The sequence below is a fragment of the Etheostoma cragini genome, chromosome 1 (assembly GCF_013103735.1).
Source record: "Etheostoma cragini isolate CJK2018 chromosome 1, CSU_Ecrag_1.0, whole genome shotgun sequence".
NCBI lineage: Eukaryota > Metazoa > Chordata > Actinopteri > Perciformes > Percidae > Etheostoma > Etheostoma cragini.
In genome coordinates, this window is record NC_048407.1 from 22894247 (window position 1) to 22916285 (window position 22039).

General features: G+C 37.3%; 3 protein-coding genes across 6 annotated transcripts in view; 2 read left to right on the top strand and 1 right to left on the bottom strand.

Moving 5' to 3' along the window:
- ddx21 (DEAD (Asp-Glu-Ala-Asp) box helicase 21) overlaps positions 1–3123 on the bottom strand; it is a 10747-nt gene extending 7624 nt beyond the window's left edge. Inside the window, exons 1-3 of one of the 2 annotated variants that reach the window (XM_034872299.1) lie at positions 2894–3123; positions 875–1102; positions 814–819 (exon numbers count right to left, since the gene is read on the bottom strand). In XM_034872299.1, coding sequence (XP_034728190.1) covers positions 814–819; positions 875–1102; positions 2894–2977 — 318 coding nt within the window. In that variant the 5' untranslated portion in view covers positions 2978–3123. The remainder of the gene's footprint in view (positions 1–813; positions 820–874; positions 1103–2893) is intronic. The other variant, XM_034872307.1, reaches the window with a different exon arrangement.
- Positions 3124–8620: 5497 nt separating this feature from the next.
- On the top strand, positions 8621–16695 carry LOC117945063 (globoside alpha-1,3-N-acetylgalactosaminyltransferase 1-like). 2 transcript variants are annotated; one of them, XM_034872319.1, is made up of 12 exons: positions 8621–8833; positions 10538–10579; positions 10690–10740; positions 11331–11375; positions 11474–11506; positions 11838–11972; positions 12296–12404; positions 13733–13846; positions 15210–15326; positions 15512–15645; positions 16245–16322; positions 16527–16695. In XM_034872319.1, exons 1-12 carry the CDS (start codon positions 8769–8771, stop codon positions 16672–16674), a joined length of 1071 nt encoding a protein of 356 aa, XP_034728210.1. In that variant the 5' UTR covers positions 8621–8768; the 3' UTR covers positions 16675–16695. The 2 variants fall into 2 exon arrangements, with proteins under 2 accessions (XP_034728210.1, XP_034728216.1); XM_034872325.1 differs by lacking the exon at positions 11331–11375.
- A 746-nt stretch (positions 16696–17441) lies between these two features.
- mpc1 (mitochondrial pyruvate carrier 1) lies at positions 17442–21525 on the top strand. 2 transcript variants are annotated; one of them, XM_034872693.1, is made up of 5 exons: positions 17442–17703; positions 19484–19487; positions 19774–19870; positions 20298–20430; positions 20774–21525. In XM_034872693.1, exons 1-5 carry the CDS (start codon positions 17633–17635, stop codon positions 20796–20798), a joined length of 330 nt encoding a protein of 109 aa, XP_034728584.1. In that variant the 5' UTR covers positions 17442–17632; the 3' UTR covers positions 20799–21525. The 2 variants fall into 2 exon arrangements, with proteins under 2 accessions (XP_034728584.1, XP_034728593.1); XM_034872702.1 differs by lacking the exon at positions 19484–19487 and adding an exon at positions 17797–17800 and having other exon boundaries at positions 17519–17703.
- The last annotated feature ends 514 nt before the right edge of the window (positions 21526–22039 follow it).

Genomic DNA, 22039 nt, shown 5'->3' on the forward strand with positions numbered 1-22039 from the left:
ACTGTTGCATAGGGGAAAATTACCGTATAGTACAGGACAAGCTCGCAGGCAGTTTTGACTTCCATTAGCCGTTTAAGTTTAATTACTAGCTAATATTAAGTAGCATTTTAGTTAGCAATAATTAGCTTGTGTCTATGTTATCTCATTACATATACCTATGCTCACCGTCTCTGCAAAGTTGGGAATGATTGAGGTTTCCATTGGCACAGCAGCCAGAAGACTTACAACTTTCAGACAGGTTGCTCTCACATCACATCTACCTCAGCAAGCTCAGTTTGCCGCTGGGAATTGTTAAATTGTTACAATGGAATTTAAAATATGCTTTAAAAATAAACAAGTTTATTTAGCCTGTTTGTTTTGTCCATTTCTGCTTGTCCTGTGTTCCGCAAGTGGTAGGTCAGGTCTCAGCTTCTACAGTACGTTTTTTTTGACTGTGATTAAAGCATGCAGCCATAAAAAAGACTTGTGCTAATAACACAAAAGCTGCTTGGCTGCAATACAAGTTGCGTGTTGGTCTCATTTTACACGTAATACAGGCTGATTATATTTGGACTAGCAAAAGAAAGAACTACAACACCATGGAAACAGAATAAACATTCTAAAGCATTTAAATGAATATTAGAAGTAGTGTTACATTAATATGACAAAGACCTAGAAAGCAAATTTAACTTATGACCTTTTAAAGCCTTAAATTTGTGTTTTCAAATTCCTTCAAAGACCTTTGAAGACCCCACAGAAACCCTGTAGCAGGACACATTTTCTAACTTGATGGATAATAATAGTTTGTTGTCCATATTAGTGCCAAGCCAAGGCCTTTTTCTTATGTAAGTCTAACTAACGGGTCACTACGTATTGAGACTGACACAGCACTGACCTCTGTGTCTCCTTCGGCTTTCTTCTTTATCTTCTTTGGTGTTTCGACGCCATTACTGTTGCCGTTCATGTCTGTGGTCTCATCTATGTGGCCGTTCATATGGTCCACTGCCAGCTTGTCTTTTTTCTTTTTCTTCTTCGGTGCTGGAGGTTCACAGTCCGGGTCCTCTTGCGCTTCCTGGTCCTGCAACTGCTTCTTCTTCAGTTTCTTGCCCTCCTTGGTCTTGTTCTTTTGTTTTTAAAAAAAAACAATGAAGGCAAGAAGGTTTCAACCAATTACTGGGTAGCTTCTCAAAGATCTAAGACAGACAAATATTTGCTCTTTGAGTACCCTCTAGTTTGCAGTTATCTTATGGTATTGAAATTTCACTGACAGGCAACGTTTAATTGTGGTTACGTGAGGTATAATTAAATATGGGTGGATAATTTCAAAACTCTGAAGCTTGTTTCCCTACATTATGTTGGCGCTGTGTCTCAAATAAATTATATCTTTTAACATCGAAAGTTTCAAACCTCATTGGAGCTTCAGAAAGCGCTTCATTCAGTTTGACTATTCAGCAAAACTATGAAATTGGCAAATTAGTGCGGAAAAAAAAGAGGAGAGTAACTTAGAACTATGGCAATGTACACTAAAACGACAATCATAAGTATGAGAACTTTCCACCTGATACCAAGTAATCTAATCTAAAGTAAGCTAATTCCATGAATACCATTCTCCCATCACCACATCTCTTTGTGACTTGTATGAAATGATACATAAACATCAACCATGTTTATACACATGTGGCCATAGTGGACACTACTAGGGCTAAAACGCTCCAATAAGGTGCATTAATAGTTAGTATCAGCTTAATTATTTTGTATCTTGGCCCTTTGTACTATTCATTCATTATTTTACTGTATCATGTGGCACAAACATCTACACTTAATGCAGCACCTCTGAACAAAAGTATTATATATTTAATAACATGCAGGCTTCCTGAACTTTCTTTGAACCCACGTGTCTACTGTCTATGAGGCTGACAGAGGTGACTGTGCTTGCTGCCCAGAAGCTTTGAATCTTTTTTTCAGGACAAATAGAAAAAGAGTCCCAAAGCTTCATTATGCTTTGTCTGCCTATCACTATGTATAATATACCAAAGAGATATAGAACACTGGTTCATTTGTTATAATTATTGGGAAAACTAAATATAAATATTACAATAAATAAATCATTTTTAAGTGATTCTAAACGATTGTTTATAATTAAATAAATCTTCAGTTAAACACAAATATTATTATTGTTATAGTAATTTGACCAAACAATCCCAACGTTCATCTTACTGTAAGTGGAGCTTGAGTTGGGAATGTTTCGTGAAAACATATCATTAATCAACAATAACAAGCATTAGCAACAGGCTAGAAGTTCTCATCATGTTAAATTATTGGTTGTACTGTTATGAGCAGGTTGTTTTGCACAGTCTAATAACTGACTACCAGCTGACGAGCCCAGCTGTATCAAACGTCATCAGGTCGCGTCCGCAGCGCATATAGCCTAAATGCATATTTGTTTTTTTACCTTGTATTTCTTGTAAAAAGACAACTTGCACTTTCAAGGGAGGTTACAAGTAAACAGCAACACATTTCAGGAGATGTGCCCTTGATTTTTCTTTCTAAATATATCTTCCATCTAACATACAGATATAAGCAGTAGCCTGTGTTAAAGCCTTCCACGTTGTGAAGCTAACTTTCACACGGGCGTGCCACGTGATCTTTTAGCTAGACTACCTTATTATGCTAATGTTGACTTTCTTAATTTACACAGCTGTTAATTACACTATGTCAATAACAAGTCACTACTAGTGTTACTCCGTAAACATCTTCGCTGGTTACCTAAAAGTAAGCAGCTACTAGCACAACTAGCACGTTCAGCCATGGCTGGTTTAAAGGCTCGGCCACATGTTGTCAAACAGAGACACCGCGCACTAAAGCGACATGGAGATTTAAGTCTATTCAGGGCGACACGACACACGCTGCTCACCTTTAGGGGTTTAGCCTCCGCGACAGTGTCCACGTCGTCCTCCATGGCTTGATCTTCTGTATCAAAGATGATTTTTGACGGCATTTCTCTTCTTGATGGAATCCCTCAGCGTAGACACACAGGCTAACACACGGGCACGCGGATGAAAAGGAACGCGCAGAGCTGCGCGATTCGACTCGCGAGGAAGTGTGTTCACCATACAGTAGGTGTTCACGAGCCAGACAAAATAGCAGTGAAATGTACGGTGTATGTTTTTAAAGTTTTTTTTTTTTCGTTTGAACCACAAAACGAAATAACAAGAAAAACACTTTTTTTCGTTTGTCGTTTCAAACCAAAAACAAAGAAACGGTAAAAAAAAAAAAAAAAAAAAAAAAGAGCCGTTCTCCCGTTTTGGTTTCTGAATTCAAAAAACAGCTAAACCAAATTCAAATAACGGTCCGTTTTTTTGTTGTTTTTTTAATTCTTATTTTCATTTCTCCGTTTGAAGATCTACATTCTACATTAAAAGAAAGACAGGTGGGCCTACTTGACCCGGAAATAATAGTAAATATAGCTTTTAAAAATAAAAACCAAGCAGAACGGTCATAATATGCAGTAATAACGTTGTACCAGAATAACTCTAAAAGAAAAAGAAAAAAAATCAATCAATAAATAGGCTTATATGAACCTGGACCGAAAGAAATATGTTAACAACAGTAGTTTATTACAGTTATGTAATATCTTGCCTATCCACGTACTCAGCCACTACTACATCCACGTTTAATGAGCGCATTGTTTGGTTAGATACAGTTGGTAATATAGGTTAACCTAAAAACTTGTTTGTGCAGATGTTATTGTTAGCGATATATTATATAATTAAATTAATATTTTATGTGGTTTCAACGTAATGGACCAAACTGTTCTCCCTTTCTACCAGCAGATGGCAGTATTTAAATGACTGACTGTATTGTGCCTTTGGTAACTGTTTTAAATCAAGATTACTGAAACAGATGTATTTATTGTTGTTCATTTCATTTTGTTTTTGATTTTATTTGCAACCTAGTTATCATCATCAGAGCAGTTTTATTCTCCTGCTGCAGAGCCCTCAGGTCCAGGTCCTGGTCCTGGGCCGTGCACATCCCATGCCAGTTTGGGATGTTTCCAGTCAGGATGCTTTCTATTCCTCCTCTGAAAAAGCTAACAAGAACTTGGCCTGGGAATTTGGCTTTCCTATACTTCCTCAAGAAATACAGTCACTCTTGAGCTTTCTTCACCAGCGTAGAGAGGTGAGACAACCATGTCAGGTTCTCTGTGATGCGGATTCCCAGGAACTTAAAACTATTCACCTGTTCCACCTCAGCACCACTGACGTAGTCAGGAGTGTGTGTTGTTTTTATTTTAGGAAGGTTGTTGTTGGGGGGCCTGTTAAATTGAGTTATGCTCATCTGTTACTGACCATTGTGTTGATGTTGTTTTAGGCAAATAATAAATTATTAAATTGTTAAAAAAATGTTCTATTATGTTCACTTGCAAAGTAGTTAATTTAGTTGAAAGCTCCCTTTGTTGTTAATCTGTTGTTATTTTATGCAAATAATAAATGAAACAACTTTCTTTCTATTTTGTTTTGTGGTTGAAACGAAAAAACAAACTATCAACACGTAAATGGATGAATTGGCAAAAGAAACAGTTCGCTGTAAGAGAAGAGAGGTCCACCTTAGTTAAACTACGGAACATGTGGCAATACTGATGCTGTACCAATAACAGAGTGCTTGAGCATATTACGATACACTGAGATGATGATTATTGGGAAAATATATGATCAGTCCTTTGTGTGGTAGAATTCTTGAAGCTCAGTTTGGGTAACAAGTCCACCTTAAATTGCAAAATCCATGCAAGTATTCCAAAGTCATCCATAAAAGCTGCAAAAAAGATCAATTAATACACAAAAAAACATATTATACAGTTATTACAGAATGCAACCTTTGGTGTTTAAAACATGGGGTATTACCATTTTCAAGTATATGCTACGCTATGTTTAAAAAGTTTAGTTAGTTTATTCATTTGTAAATTACTTACATGCCATATATGCATGTAAATGAATTTTGCTATCGTCAGCGATGGATAGATAAAAAGCCTAAATGACAGCAATTTATAGTACATTCCCCAAATTTGCTTGGAGACAAGTAAATTGTTAATCTGATTTTAAGATAAACATCCATTATGCTGCACATGAAGACAATCAGCACATCAGTGTTGAGAGCTCTAACTCCTCCTGTCCAAGGACTAATTAAAAAAAGTAAATGACAAGAAATTGCAGAGAATTGAATATTGTCCTAACATCGTTATATCATAGCCTGAGGCTAGATGGCACAGGTGGACTTCACACATAAATGGGTATTAAAATAAATTCATGAGTGGTAGGCCCAGCCTAGCACTGCTGAAACTTTATAGGAAAATGTAAGAGAACAAACACGGAACAGGATTCAGTGACAAACATGCAGCACCACATATAGATCTAGGTTAGTCATTAACTGTTTGAGTTATCCGTCCCTTGATGTCATAAAATCATTACTGTTTAGCAAAAAAAGGTAGACAGTTTGTCCATAAGCGTCAGCCTACAGATCTGCCTTTGCATTAGGCAGGTTATTTAAAGAAATGTGAATATATTTCAGCCTGCCAGCTATGAGCCATCCCCTCACTTCCAGCACCAAAAATACCAACAGGGGCACTTGTTCAGCGACAAATAGAAGAAGCTGAACAGGCTTCCCACCCACAACATTGCTGATTGTGCTGATTATGGATAAAGTGAATTTCAAGGTCAAGAAAATACCAAACTGTCAAAACACTACACCCATAGACCCCCATGTGTTTTTTTCACAGGCAGAACATAGGGCGGCAGTAGCTCAGTCAGTAGGGAGTTGGGTTGGGAATCGGAGGTTCGCTGGTTCAGGTCCCCACGCGGACCACAGTGTGGTAGTGGACTGATAGCCGGAGAGGTGCCAGTTCACCATCTGAGCACTGCCAAGGTGCTCTTGAGCAAAGCACTAAACCCCCAACTGCTTGGGGTGCCTTTCCATGGACAGCCCCCTCACTCTGACATCTCTCCATTATTGCATGGTACTGAGCATGTGTGTGTAATTCAGGCTTGTGTGTAATAACAACAGAGTGTAAATTGTAATTTCCCCTTGTAGGATTATCATGAAAATAGACTTTCTGGACCCTGTCATAAAAGCTTAAGAATGCATAAACTCATTACTGTCAGTAGCCTTTAGCCGTATGAGAAACGTTTAGCCATATCTTTACAGAGAACATTCAACTAGGATAAGAAGGAACCCAGAGCTCCACCCCACCGCCATAAATCCCTGTCCATCACAATAAAAAAACTCATCATGTGGGATTGCCAAAACAACAGGAGCACCTGGCAATGTAAAGCAATACAGCAATACTAAGGCCACAAGTTTAAAAACAAATCTATTTAAAAAGGAACCTTTTAAGTTTTCCTGCAGGGTCAGTGTACTAGATTGCAATATATTATCGGGCATTACTGCTGATTTTGTGAACAGCTTGTATGTATCTAACATCCTTCTTGTTGGTTTGCGGCGCCTATACACTAAAGACAACACAAACAATCAAATAATTTACTGAACAGTCTCGTTCTCGGTGCTCACGACGTAATTTATAAGGGAAAAGGAGCTTGAGTGTTTTTCCTACTATGACAAATGAAAATAATAGTAGTAAGACATAATACGATTTGAAATCTATTGTTGCATAGAAACGCAGAGTTATTCAGCCATTAATTTAAATCTGTGCGACGGGCAAGAGGGTCACAAGCACACCCTGTGTATCTCAAAATGCAAGTACAAATACAAAAATCTCAGTCCAAATACACAACAGATGTGCTGCAAGCTAAGGAGAAAATGTCAGTGAACATTTACTTCTTGAGTCTGAGAAACATGCCATGATTAACAACAGTGTATATCATCAGGAGATAAGATGGCTTAACTTGAGCTTTAAATATAGAGCCTGTTACTAAATTTGTTTTCATACTTGATACAGAGTATTAAAATTATTATATGGGTGCCCGAGGTTACAGATACTTCATTTATCCTTTCACAAAAGTCACGCTAAATAATATAAGATTATAATTTTAAAAGCTATGGAAATATTTTATAAGCATGCATAAACTCTACAAAGAGAATATTAACAAGTCCCTCAAGGATTGTTTTCGAGATTTTTGCGGCCCAAAATGCCTGATGTTCAATTCAATTCAATTCAATTTTATTTATAGTATCAATTCATAACAAGAGTTATCTCAAGACACTATACAGATAGACCACACTCCAGAGTTTACAAGGACCCAACAGTTCTAGTAGTCTCCTCCAGAGCAAGCAACAGTGCGACAGTGGCGAGGAAAAACTTCCTTTTAGGCAGAAACCTCGGTCAGACCCAGGCTCTTGGTAGGCGGTGTCTGACGGACCTGCTCAGATTTAAACAGTTTACGGCATAACTGGCATACTGCAATTTGAGAAATTCATGAAATAATAATATTTCTCATTACAAACAATAACAGAAGATGGGACTCTTTTCAAAAACGTTTTAGCTATCTATGATTGTTTGATTGCTAACGTTAGCTCAAAACGCCATTCCAGTGGACAGCCTTTGTTGTGTTTGACTGCTATCTTGTAGCAAAGCTAGCAGTCATTTCAAAAAACGTTTTAGCTATGATTGATTGATTGGTAACCTTAGCTCAAAACACCATTTAACTAACAGCCTTTGTTGTGTTTGATTGCTAACTTGTAGCCAGCAGTGAACAAACTTGGTTAAGTAGGACCATTTTTACTGTATTGACATAACAGAAGTCTCTCGCTAGCATCTTAAATGCTACCTGTCGTAAAGTGACACATGCGCGCCTCAAATCGGTACTCGCCTTACATTGGGGAGTGACAGTGCTCTACAAAAAGCCTGAAGGACCATTAAGGTCTGCCAAGAACATTTTTCAAACATTTCCATTTCCATGTCCTCATAAGTGCCTGAACCACGTCCTGAAAGTTTCACGCAAACAAACTGCAGGTGAAATAGCGCAAATCACGCTATAAATGACTAAATGTTTGTCCAATCAACACAACACTCCCAGGAAATGTCCACATAATGACCTCACACAAACACTGCAAGACTCAATCAAATTGACCACGAGGGGGCACTTCAAATGCACAAGAACTGTTTTTGACAAATCAGTTGTAGGCATTTTAACGACGTCGGACCACGTGTGAAATGACTTTGAAGTCACTATTATGAAAAAAGGTTTGAACACTGTTTTATATTGTAAGTATGTATCTTATTAACCTATTCTGAGATTAAATGGCTTGGTTCTGTGGGTTTTTTTACGTAACTTCTGTTCCCTAATCTGCCTGTGCTGTAGATTACATGGGCTGTATCAGGTGTGAGTCAAACTAGGACTTCCCTGTCAAGTATAAGATGCAGAAAAGGAGGTCTTATTTTGACACTGTTCAATTGAAAATGATGTTGATTATTGGCTTGCTGTATACCAGTTAAAAGAGGGTGCACAACAAATACCAGTAGCCTATCTCTTGTCTTTATAGACTTTGTCCTTCAATCATTTACTTGCCATTTTATGCAGTAGGCCTACAGGATGGTGATGATGTAAATCCAACACTGCGCCCCCTCCCTCCCCCCTCTGTCTCTTTTTTAAGACCCTGTTTTATCTTTCCTAGTGATCAGTAGAACTTCCACCTGTGCCGTAGCAGGTTAAGGAAATACCACCCTGCCTTTTTTAGGTTACACTGGCTCTTAATTTAGTTTAGTCTCTGTTATCTTGTTTTTCTGATGTTCAGTAGTGTTGCAGTTACAGTTAATATATACCATCCAGAGAGTGGATATGTTGTGCTATATTTCCAGGATCCATATTTTCGCCAGTCTTGCAAGTCTTTTGGTCTTTTTGGGGTAAGACTTTTGCCTGATTTTCTTTTTTACTTCACTAAAATGTATTAAATGAATAAAAGGTAAACGTAAACAGGGGAAAAAGACAACATTTCCAAAATTATAAATGTCTCCTTTTTTTTCTTTTCTTTTTTTTAGATATCTTCTAGCTAGATTCTACATGGCAAAGGCATTTACAAGTAATAAAGTCTGTAAAAATGACTGTAATATATCTTACCATATTTTACCAAACTAGGTTAAATATTGTGCTCCTTTTCCAGGACATGTTTGTTTTTCTTCTTTTTGGCCTAAGATTTTTTAAAGATTAATAGCTAATGTACTTAAACACTAAACCTGCAAGCTTTATTACAAAGCAAATAAAACAGAAACATTAAACATCAACAAAATTATGGAGTTACCCAAAATGTTGGGGTAAAAGACGCACAGATTAAATACAATGAAAATTATCTTACTTGTTGTAAACAGTGTCTGCTTTGCTCATGTTTAGTTTTTAGACTTCAACATGTATATTTTTTATTGACTTTTTATCTACACATAGATTTAAAATGTTGGTTTTGCTCAGGTCATGAAGGGGGGATATGCATACCTGTTGATCAGGTTGATGTTGATGTTGATGTTCACCTGTAATTTTTATTTTTATAGCTCAAGGTTCAAGGTTCTCTGGGAGTGTGATGTTAACATCATCAAACAGCACAACTGCTCCGCAGAGCCACCTGCGTATTTCAAAATGTCCAAGACCGATTAACAACACACTATAGACTTACTTGTTTTTTGTTCACCGATTTGTGCTCTATTTTATTTTAGTATTAAGCTAGAATTTCACACATTTATGCTTCTTCAACAAGTTCATGCAATGCAATACCTGATTGATTTAGATTTAATTACTCTGCTGTTCTGCTGTTTACTGTTACCATTGTTTAGTTTAGTCACATGGCTGCAGGCGCAATTTCACGTCAGGGACAATGAAGATTGAACTGAATATAGCTATGTGTGTGGCTAGCCCACTGCAAGCCAACTTCTCACCGTACAGTGGCATACCCAAATGCACGACTCAGACAGGTGATAAAAATGTAGTACTTTTATATTCCAAAGAACAATGCAGGCAACAGTACAGCAGGAAAAGGCAGTAATTGCCGTCAAAAGGCAGGCTGAAGTCCAGTAAGACTCAGCTAGGGAAAAGTACAAAAGGAGAAGACAAAAATCGTAAATGGGAAACAGGCTACTACCTAAAAACACCAGGGAAACAATCTGCTTAGAAAAAGCTGGAAAGAGTGACATAGAGACAACTACAATGTGGCAGAGGTGAAGTTGGAATGGAGAGTATTTAAGTGCTAGGATGAGGGGAAGCTGAAAGCAAACAGGTGAATCAAATTAGGGGCGGAGATAGTAATCATTTGGGCATGAAAGCAGACCAATGCATGAAGACAAGTGACCAAGGTTGTAACCAAACAGTGGATTTCAAAACAAAACAGGAATTAGATAAACAAACAGAAAGCATGAAACACACTACAAAAGAAATTTAACAAAACCGTGACACAATCTTCATTTCTGGTGTCTGAGCATTCATTTCATTTTTACACTATATGGCAGAACAACAAAACATTTTAATGCTGACCTGTACACTCTCACAAGGAAACCTTGTAAATACCACTGTATTCCATTTAATTGGCTGTTCTATAGTTAACTCATATCTGTGTGTCTTCACAGGGGCATCTACATCTACTTAGGACATAGCACCCCATCCTCCAGGTGAGGGTGCTGTAAGACAGAAAGGATGCATCAATTCTAAGCTTTCAGTAAAGAATTATTAAATAAATCATGTTATATTATAAAAACACATTGTGTGTTTTCCTTTAAAGCATTTGCCCGGACAATGGCTGGAGGATCGGAGACCCAACAATGCAAACTGGGTGAGAATCAGACACAGCTGGTTCAAATAGCTCTGTATTTACTATTGCTATGGCTGGTAGTAACACTTTACTTCACGTTTTCTACATTAGAGTGACATGTCATTGTCATGTCACATGAACCCTAACCCTATCCATAACTTGTCATGACAAAACCAAATGACACTTACTATAAGAAACTTTATGTCATAAACCTATATGACTTGTTTATAATGTTTTATGATAGTGTCATGTTACTCTTACTTATGTAAATATCTTCAAGTAAAGTGTAACCACTGTGGTTCACATCGTCGCCCTGTTGAAGAACACTGACACTATCTGTTGCTTGTAAGCAAACTGAAAGGGGTCTAATAGTGCATCTACCTTTTAGGACTCCACAATCCTCTGTTGTTATTGTCTGTCTTTGTGGTATTGGTTGTTACTTGTTATATTTATGCATTTTCTCTATGGAACACTAAAGATGTTGCTCTTTTTTTCCCCAGACTGAAATATGGTCAGCCAAGCACACAGAATGGGCAATCTATTAAAAACAGATAGCACATTATACTGCTGTGTAAAATCTGTAAAAACGGTTGTGTGTTTTCCTTTTAAAGCATTTGCAATTGCTGGAGGATCGGAGAACTAACAATGCAAACTGGGTGAGAATCAGGAACAGCTGGTTCAAATAACTTTTGTATTTACTCTTGCTATGGTTCTGGTGATAAATGTTGCCCTCTTTTTTTTTTTTTTTTACCAGACTGAAATATGCTCAGCCAAGCACACAGAATGGGTAAGCTATTTAAACAGATATCACATTATTCTGCTGTGTAAAATCTATACATGACAACATTTTATCTCCCTTTTACCACTCTTATCTAAATTATTATTTAAAGAATATGACTTCTGTGCAATTATTCTGTGTCCATGTACATCTTTGAACTCACTTCAAGTGAAACCCGACATTGTGTACCTGTTATAGGGAACTGTGTATATTCTGGGATATCACGAATCATCCTGCAAGTGCCACAACTTCAATCAAAGAGAGCCAAACTACTGATCATAGCTGGACTAAGACTAAGAAATTGATAACGTTTTTGACACAGTTTTTCTGTTCTCCCCAGACGCACTGATGTGAACTCAGTGACGAACTGGAATGCTCCTCTGGTTTGGGAGGGAACCTTTGATCCAGTGGTTATCGATGCAATCTATAAGAAAATGGACCCAAGAGTTGCTGTGGTGGTGTTTGCTGTTGGCAAGTAGGTACACAGGCTATTCTTGTACACCTGGAATTGTAAAGCTACCTGAATACTACTTATTCTATGAATCACCGTTGGTGGGGTGGTGATGCAGTGGATATGATACATGCCTTTGGTGTGGGAGACCTGGATTTGACGCCCACTGCGAACATCAATCACTCTGTCCCTGAGCAAGACAGTTAACCCCTAGTGTGTGTGTGTGTGTATATATATATATATATATATACACACACACACACTAAATATCAATTGTGAGTCACTTTGGATAAAAACTGCCAAATGACATGTTATGTAATAATCCTTATTGATAATCTTTCTGGCAGATACACACGTTTCCTGAAGGGGTTCCTGGAGTCAGGTGAAAAGTATTTTCTTGTTGACTTCAGGGTCACTTACTACATCTTCACAGACCATGAACAAGATGTTCCCAAAGTGAGTTGTTAGTAGTTTTATGCATGACACTGCTACACAGCTTAACTGATACCCATTCAACAATAAATGCCACTACATAACATTTTTACTCTTTTATTGATTGCTTATTCTTAAAACAGCAAAGAGGATGAAAGGGGATGGTGTATTAGTATTTTGTTTGTTCACGAAACTTGAATCAGGTACACTCTTTTCATGAAACATTTACAGTTTGTTTGACAGCTTTTTTACCACTTTTTTAGTGAAGGGGTCCGAGGATCAGCACGGGGACAGTGGTTAAGACACACAATAGCGTAGAATGCAACATGAATCACCTGAACAGGAAAGTGTGAGGATGTCATTGACTGGAGGCTGATGTACCGACGGCCTTGAACCTTCAAAATTGTTGAACCTCAATAGTTGAATTTCAACAGCCTGATAATGTATAAAAAAGCATGGCCTGTGTGGTTTATTCCTCTTAGGTCAATATATTAGCAAATATAAATGTGTCAAAAACTAAAGAGATGGCCATTGCTTTTAGAAAGAATCCTTCTCTCCTGTGGTGTTTAATGATCGAGCTGTTGTTGTTGTGCAGCAGCACAAATATCTTACTGTTATTGATGAAAAGCTGACCTTACAAGACTCATGTGAATGCTGCGTGTAAAAAAAGCCCTCCAGCGCATGTTTTAATGTTGACAATACCTTCATGAAAATGTTTTCTTCTGGTTTTATCGAGTCAGTCCTATTATTCTCCTTTGTCAGCTGGTAAAGGTAAGAAAGTTCAAGTTGCTTCTGTCCGGCCTTAGATAAAATCTGCCAAGATGTAGAACCAAAAGACCAATGCCATTCTATGATGTTTATGTGGTAGCTGCGAGCTGTAAAACATTTAGCCCCTTACGGATAATAAAGATAACTTGAACCTTAAACCGGTGTGCACAGTAAGGCACTGACCATGTTCATTATTAAAATGAAGTTCATCAACAAATAATACTACAATACTACAGGAGCTCAGTGCACTGCAGCTTAAGAAAAGTAAAAAAGAAAAGTCACAAAAGATGCAGAAGACACAGGTAAATAAGGAAAAGGTCACATTTAGAATTTTGTTTTGTTTCATATTGGTGCGTTTCTTTGTTGTGTACACTTTGCACTTTTGCACACACTTTTTTTCTCCACTTAACACATTGTTTTGCCATAAAATCTTCCTTTGGCCACTAGTGCAAAACATTATTGTGGCAAGACATATTTGAAACGTATTTTCCTAAAGACATTAATTATGATATATTCATATACTGTGATTGGATGTTTGAGAAGATGTTTGTAATTCTTTTTTTATTTTTTATTTGACTGGGCAGATTAAACTGGGTAAGGGCCGGAACATTTCAGTTGTGACCATCCCTAGTGCCAAACGCTGGCAGGAAGTAGTACTTGGCAGGATGAAATGGACCACCATCACAATTGAAGAACAGGTAAGTATCTAAACACAAAATAGGCCGTACACACCAGGAAAGCTAGTGTCTCTGTCATCCAGTTACAATTGCTGATGCTTTAAAATTAGCTCCGTTCTTAGGGACAGTTTGATATTTATGGGATGGTCCACCAGGGGAAAATAGGGGAGGGTCATGTCTTTTTATTCTTTGTTGAGGAGAGGGTCACCCAACTTTTTTTTTGCCTAGGGGGGAGGGTCATCCAACTTTTGTATTCATGAAAACAGCAAAATTTCAAAGTGGCTTGTTTGGTGCAAATGTTTCCATGTAGCTCCATGTAGCGCTCTCAGTCTTTGCATATTGTTCAGTTTCGGCAGCTTTACCTACGCTAAAATATACAGTGACTGAGGAAGCCTCGTGATAGCCCATAGCAACCAGTTCACGTCTTGAACTTGTTATTACCCAGTGTGCTTTGTTGAATGGTCTCAAGGTTTTGTTGTTTTATTTCATGCAAATACTAGTTTAATAGAGGAGTAAGTTAGTATTAAAGGTAATGCAGTAATACAGGAAATGTTTGTTTAGTTTCCATACTTATTGTGTTCCACAATAATGTTAGTGAATAAATCTGCTGAAATGGCCACCCTAACAGTGGAGTGTGATCAGTGTGTAAGATGAGAAGGCAGCTGCATAGTCTTGTATGTCAAGGTTGTAGAAAAACAATGGGTATCTATACGTCTTTGCCAAGCACAAACCAGAACAGAAGACATTAATAAATTGTTGGGGATGGTCATGCCTTATTGCCCAATTATTTCAAAAGTATATTGCTGCAGTCTGGAGCGTCCCATGTCGTCCGTCCCGTCTCATGCGGTCCCGTCTCATGCGGTGGTGTGTCCAACGGTAAATCGAGAGGGTCGCACGACATTCACAGAATGTGATATTAGAACATCGACATGAATTCCGATATTTTTAAACATATGTAAAATTACAAAATAGATAATGGAATATGGATTAGGAATATGCTGCACAAATTAAACAAGTTTTCTTACAACAAAAGGTTTATTTCAACTGACAGTCATATTGGACTGGTCCAACATAAATAAATAACTAAGGACCATGTCTACAGACATGGTAAATCGTGAATAATTTTCCAGATGAAGTCACGGGTAAATTCGTGTCCGCATTTGTTGCAATCAATTGAAAAAACGTAAAAAACTGTTAAAGTAACAATTTTGTCATACATATAGTTTGCTGATTTCTGAATGTTATGGCCCCTTAAATAAAAAAACAAACAGTCCCTTACAAAGAAAAACAACAACAAATGGACTTTGAAATATCATTTATTGATGGTTCAATTGAGTCCCTCTGTGGTACATTAATTCTCACACCTCAACTCTAATGTTTTTAGATCCGTAATGAATCGGACTATCTTTATATGATGGACATAGACAGTGTGTTCCACAGCCGTTTTGGAGCGGAGTCTCTCAGTCAACTGTCGGCTGTGCTTCACCGAGGCTACTACAAGGTTTTACTCTTGTTCCTACAGTATTTTAATTTCAAGTTACAAAGTGTTTTTCCATGTTGTATTAATAATGTCATGTACAGTATTTCTTGATAATTTTCTGATCAGCCACAGCGTTAACCACTGTCACAAGTATCAGCTATAGCCTCTCCCGCTTAATGTTTTTTTTCTCCATTTTATTTACATAGAACAGACCAAGGGATCAGTTCCCGTATGAGCGTCGGCCTAAATCCAAGGCCTATATTCCTATTGATGAAGGAGACTATTATTACACTGCTGCTGTCTGGGGTGGATACCTGGAGGACATGTACAAGCTTGTCAAGTAACCATCAACAAATAATTGTTTGAATGCTATTTGTTATTAACGTTTACTAATTAAACTAATTAAAGAATTAGTAAGGATTTGATAAAGCTGGAGCTGACAAGAAAGTGGATATTTAGATTTAAATAGCCTACTAGACGTGTAAAAATATTTGCCTTTCAAAACAAGGTACATTGAAAAAAAAAACGTAGATGCTATATTGTTTCAGTAACACTTTATAATAACCATCTCTAATAAATGTTTATATGATAAGTTGAGTTGAGTTAATTAAACTCAAGTTAATAGTATTTTTACATTAAATTGTAACATTATCAGTAAACATTCTAAATCACTATTTGAATGTTTGTTAACAGTACATATTAGCCTAACTAAAGGTTTATCAATTTATCATTTTTTAATGATGGTTATTATAAAGTGTCACCATTTTGGCATTTGTGTCTTTGTGATGTTTTTGCACCTATGTAAGTTTCTTATTGTTTTTCGACATTATTAAGTTACCACGTTTTTCTTTTCCTTGAGGAAACAAGTAATTAAACACATTTAAAAATTAAATTAAACAAGCCAAATAAAACTAAGTTCTACCTCTTTTGTTTTCTCAGATACTGTTACACACAATCGGAGGAGGATGCCAAGAATGGGATTGAGGCTGTGTGGCAGGAAGAGAGTCACCTCAACAAGTATTGTCACATTTAACTCCCTATTCTGCAGTAATTTTTGCTGCTGTCCTTTTTTCAAGTTCCCAACCTGTCTTTGTCACATTTCCCCTTAATCAGTAAGACTGTATTAAGTGTTTGTTCATCTTCTGTACTGTGGACACTGAACATCTCATCTACAGTATTTCTGAGATTTCCAGCTTATCAGTGGGTCTCTCTGTCATGCAGGTACCTGCTGTACAACAAACCAACCAAGGTGCTGTCTCCAGAGTACTTGTGGTCAGATTATGATAGCATACCAGAAGACATTAAAGTTGTCAGAATCTCCCAGTTGGTCAAGAACTATGCAGAAGTGCGGCCCAATGGTGGACGTTGATTCAAGTTGCTGATATTCAGGGCATAAAATTGGTATGGGTTGCTTTGTTTGTTTGTTTATAGTTTGTATTCATAAGTTGAAATAAATTGATTTCAATATTGGCCTCTGTATCCCAGCATAGTAATTGAGAAAAAAGATTAAATCTCAGATGTCTCTTACACATATTGAGTCAACAGTATGACACCTCAGCATCCGTTACAGCTTCCCTACACTTTGTATCATCCTTATTTTTTGTAATGCACAGAACGAAGAATCTGGACTTTTATGGTAAACTCTCTACAACAACATTTTTCTGCATGGCATCCTCTGGTTTCTCTTTGATCAACAATTTACAGTAGACTATATGTTTGATTATTTGATTGTATTTGATCCTTTCCTTATAAGATACAATACAGCTTAGCACCATACAGAAAAAAAGAAAGTCAGGAGGGGAGATCAATCATCATATACATCCATACACATTTTAAATAGACCCATCAAGACAATACGGTAATAATAATTATTTTTTTAAACATATAAAGATTAGCATCTGAGCCAGTTTTTCAGTGCATAACCGTGGTCACACACAAGGGCCGAAATGTTGGTAAATGGACATCGGTGCCCGTCAGCAGTTTCAGCAGAGGACAGCTCCACAGCAGAGAGGGACATAGTAGGATCTGGGCTGCCACATTGCGTGTGTGAGTGTGTGAGTGTGTGAAAGAGACAAATATAAAAAGCTTCAAGTAGACTCTAATAACTTTATTTATTCTTTTTTTAATAACCTTTATTATGTCTATGGTCCCGTTGAGAAAGAGCACTGCTATAGACTAATTGCGACAGTATCGTAAAGCGCCAATGTTATGGTCGTAAATTGAAGCAGTCGCCAGTCGTCCTCTGAGCTGAGTTTTCAGTCGCCCTTCAGCCTTCAACACAAGACTGCTCTTCTCGGCCAAAACAGACATCAACCCAGCGTTACATCATGGCAGGGACAATTGCACGGAAAGCTATTGACCACCTGAAGAGCAAAGACTTTAGGGATTATTTGATGAGGTATGCAACGTTAACATGGAAGCCATTCAAATTTCTATTAGCACTCATGCTAAAGCGACATTAGCTTGTTGGGTGTCTGGTGATGAGATACAGCTCAGTAACGTTGGTTAATGTTTGACAGCCGGCTGAATTTACTGTCCTGATCCGGGTAGACAACGTTTTGATGAAAGTCCATTACTATTTTTGACAATATACGTTACTATGTGTTACATTGGCATCGTTTATCTCTGTTCTCTGCTAATTTTCAAGGACGATTTAACTTTCTCTAATGTTAACTCTGTTTCTTTAGTTCAACATTTCTATCTAAACTGACGTCCGATGGGAGGGCTATGTTGTCAGTTGTTCTAACAAAGTAAAACAAAGTAGCCTAATTTCCCGGAAGTTCACGTGGTTATTGATAGTTTAGTGGATAGCGAAGCTGAGGAGGGTTCGAATCCGGCGCGACAAGGAGCCTCCTGATTTCTTTCAAAACACATTTTCCCGCGGTAGAATGTAGTAGTAATGTAGTGCTCAGGTATTCAGTACAGTTCAGTACAGTTTATGTTGAGGTGCGACATGCAAAGGCCTGTAAAATGTTTGTAAAAATGTAGCGAATCTGTCGACGTGGGTATTGAAAGGTTTACACGGTGTGTGGACAGGCTCGGAAACCAGTAAGTGGAAAAACCAGAAGACACATAACACCGGTCACAATAGACATACTTTGGGACCGTCTTAAAATTGCTTTACCAGCTGTTTCAGTCTTTAATACTTTTTTTGCGGTTCAACATAGAAATCTCAAACCACTTACATTATAGAGAGGGAGAGCCGTTAAACATTTCACACTTGCGAATGAGTTCAAATAAATAAAGAAAATCAAGAAATAAAGGTATAGTTACCAATAAAAATCGACACATTTTTCATTTCTGAATATATTGACATCAAACCGCCTGTAATCTGTCTCAGACATCTTCTCACAACTTTCACAGCTGTTAGTTCGTGAAAATAATACTTATCAATATCCCTGATCTGTTGGCTATTAAATACATATCTAAAGGTTATCATTTTAATAGGTTCCTCATTTCTGAATATAATAAGGTCGCATCTACTTTAACAACAGTATTGCAACTTAAACGGTGTTGTTCTTCAAATTTGGGGTTGGTGTCAAATCTATCCTTAGAGATCGTTTTGACCTATTTTATACAGTCTATGGTTTTGACGTGTTGTCAAGATGTTGGGTAATGTGTACATGATGCCATTGGGTTGTGTGTACTAGCCACAGTTTAGAAGCATGCTTAATATTTAGAGTCAATACTAAATTATGACATGGTGATGCAAGTGGTCATCTTTGTTTACATTTGTCACAGGTTATCTCTTGGTTATTTTTTTACCCAGTAGAAATTCAAGCAACTGCACTGTAGATGTTGGTAAGACACACATTATGTATGACCTTTGGCCCCAGCTCTTGTGTTTCTTCGGCTTTCTGGCAAAACAAGGTCCTTTTTTTCTGTGGTGTGTTTCATTTAGTTGATGATACAGTAATATATATATATTTTTTTTAAAGATTCATTAGTAATCCAATAGTTAACCTTTAACTTGTTATGAATGTTGTGGCAGACATATGACTTTAAGCATAGTTTAATATTTTTATCCAGGTACTACAATGTTTCTGGTCTAAAACTGACTTATGACCTATTTTAGGTGGCAGCAGTTCTTGTATCACGAGGTGAATTTCAGCATGACTTATCTGTATTTGTCTTGTTATCTCTTCTATGTGGCCCTAAAAAAACAACGTGTTCAACAGCACTGTAAGTAATGATAATCTGTGTCTCTCCTCATCTGTGACTGCCCACTTGTTTATGTCTACCTTTCTGTTTCATACCTTATATTGGTGTATTGTGTTCAAGTCTTTCCTGTCATGTTTTTCTCTTCTCAGTACTTTTTAGTAATGGGATTCACAATACACGTTTTACTATTATGTATTCACATGGTAGCTATGCTTTAGTCCTGTTCTTCTGTACAACCAGTTAAAGATAAATGTCCAACACATGTATCTATGGTCTTTGCTATATTTTTTCACTTTTATCTTTTTAGCATTTCTGGGGTCCCGTGGCAAACTGGGGTCTTCCTATAGCGGCCATCACAGACATGAAGAAGAGCCCCGAGATCATCAGTGGCAGGATGACCTTTGGTAAGACACAGAGACACGTACAGATAAACCCAGATTGATGCATGGCATGCGCAATACCCCGTCCTTTTTGGTTCAAGTTTGTTATAGGGTTAGGTTTGTAATTTGTACTTTATCTCAAGGTTACTTAGACATAAGAGATTTGTTAAAGTAAATTACAGCTGCAATTCATGTTAGGGCACTTTTGATATTTTTGGTTACTGCCCTTTTCTATGTTACATTTGGAATGATAGCACATTTACTTTGGCCTTAAGAGGGTGTCAAATGTACTGAAAACCTGGCAGAAAAATGCTTTTTGTTTGCAATTAGGTTAGGTGACATGTTTATGTAACATGTTTGAGCAGTAGTAAGGAGTTTCCCACAGTAAGTGGTTTAAAAGAAGACAGTGCTGTAATAAACTCATGCCTGTGTGTTTTCTCACTCCTCTCAGCTCTGTCCTGCTATTCACTGCTCTTCATGAGGTTTGCCTACAAGGTGCAGCCACGCAACTGGCTACTGTTTGCTTGCCATTTGACCAATGAGGCAGCACAGCTGACCCAGGGAGCTCGTCTCATCAAATACAAGTAGGCAATATTCTATGCTGTGATATGCTGTTATCATTGTAAACACGGCTTAGCAACTACTGTTTATATTATTTGCATAGTCATGAAGCTTGTCTTTCTCTCCATTTAATTGGAGTCTGGTCTTTAATTTTCCACAATGACTTTTGACCTAGTTCACCATTGTATCAGTGATTTAACTGAAGAGGTATAATAAAGAGCAAGCAAGTGCCTTTAGCGCTCGTATGATGAGATTTACGCTAATGAAACGTATGTTAAAAGTTACTGAAATGATCTTTAAACTTAAGATTGTGGGATAAAACAGAATTGTATTCACTCTGACTGGTTCATTCTGGTATTATTATAGCATGGAGAAGAAGAAGGGATCCTAGTGAGCAGAGTGAAGCAGATGCAGAACAGAACGTTCACGGAGTGGCACCCTGCTGCTTCAACAGCCACCTAAACCTGGACATCAAAACTAATGTATCTAAATATCTAATTATTGATACTGTGGTACTTGCACCATTAATGTGAACCGGAGGTTACCACGGTTGATCTACCACATGAGGTTTTAATCACTTTTTACTGCACAAACCCCTCCAAGAATTTAGGTCAACTACTGTTTGGTTTTTAAGATTTTTGCAATATTCAACACATTGACACACAAAACTATAACATGGGTGAATGTACAGTCTTGTACAGTCTTGTCATTACCATTACTATTTTCATTACTATCTTACCTACTTAGTGATTGAAATATTAATGAATTTCGCAGAGAACTTAGCCTGAGGTCAGTTTTTGCAAATATGGCCACGTGATGGCAAATTATCGCATGCTAAGCATACAGACTTTGTTGATTAACCTTTACTTAAACACAAAGGACACACTGAGTGTTAAGCTAAGAGTGTGTACGAGCATCCAATTTGGTATAGTTTTTATTGCAGTATGACAAATAAGACAAGTTGTTTCTGTCAGTGCTGACCAAACATATACTGTATATTATGCATTGTCATATGTCATGCACTTTAATTTATTGTCATTATATAATTCACATTATTCTTTCTCAAATTAATGAATTGTTTCTCTTAGTTTGTTCAAATAAACTGGCTGTAACAACAATTCAGTGATTGATTTATTTTTTAATGAAGATCAGCTTTGCAATTGCAGTTTTCATTTGATTCTTGTTCGTCTCAAATCCTGTTCCATGGTCATTGTTAGCGATCAGGTCACCTTTGATGATGTCACATATTTCACCATGGAACTGGCAAGGTGGCCACTGCTCCGTATTTACACTCAACACTTTGTTCTGCAACCCAATGCCCTTCCTAACTTACCATCACATCTTTTTTACTAGGTTAAGTACAAATCAAATAAACAGGAAATGAATGGTCATTTTGTATGTTTTATGTACACACCCCAGATTTTACGCTTTTTTGAGAAAATAGCTGAAAGCTGGAGGAATAATTTTTTTAATAGAAAACATTGTTTAGGTGTAGCCATGAGGAGTGAGATTGGTCAGGGTTAGGGAAAGAATACCAAGGTAAGCCCATCAGAAGAGGACTAGGGCGGGCTATGCTTCACTATCCTAGGAAACGCTTTTTTATTTTGTAATATCTTATAAGCATAAAACATT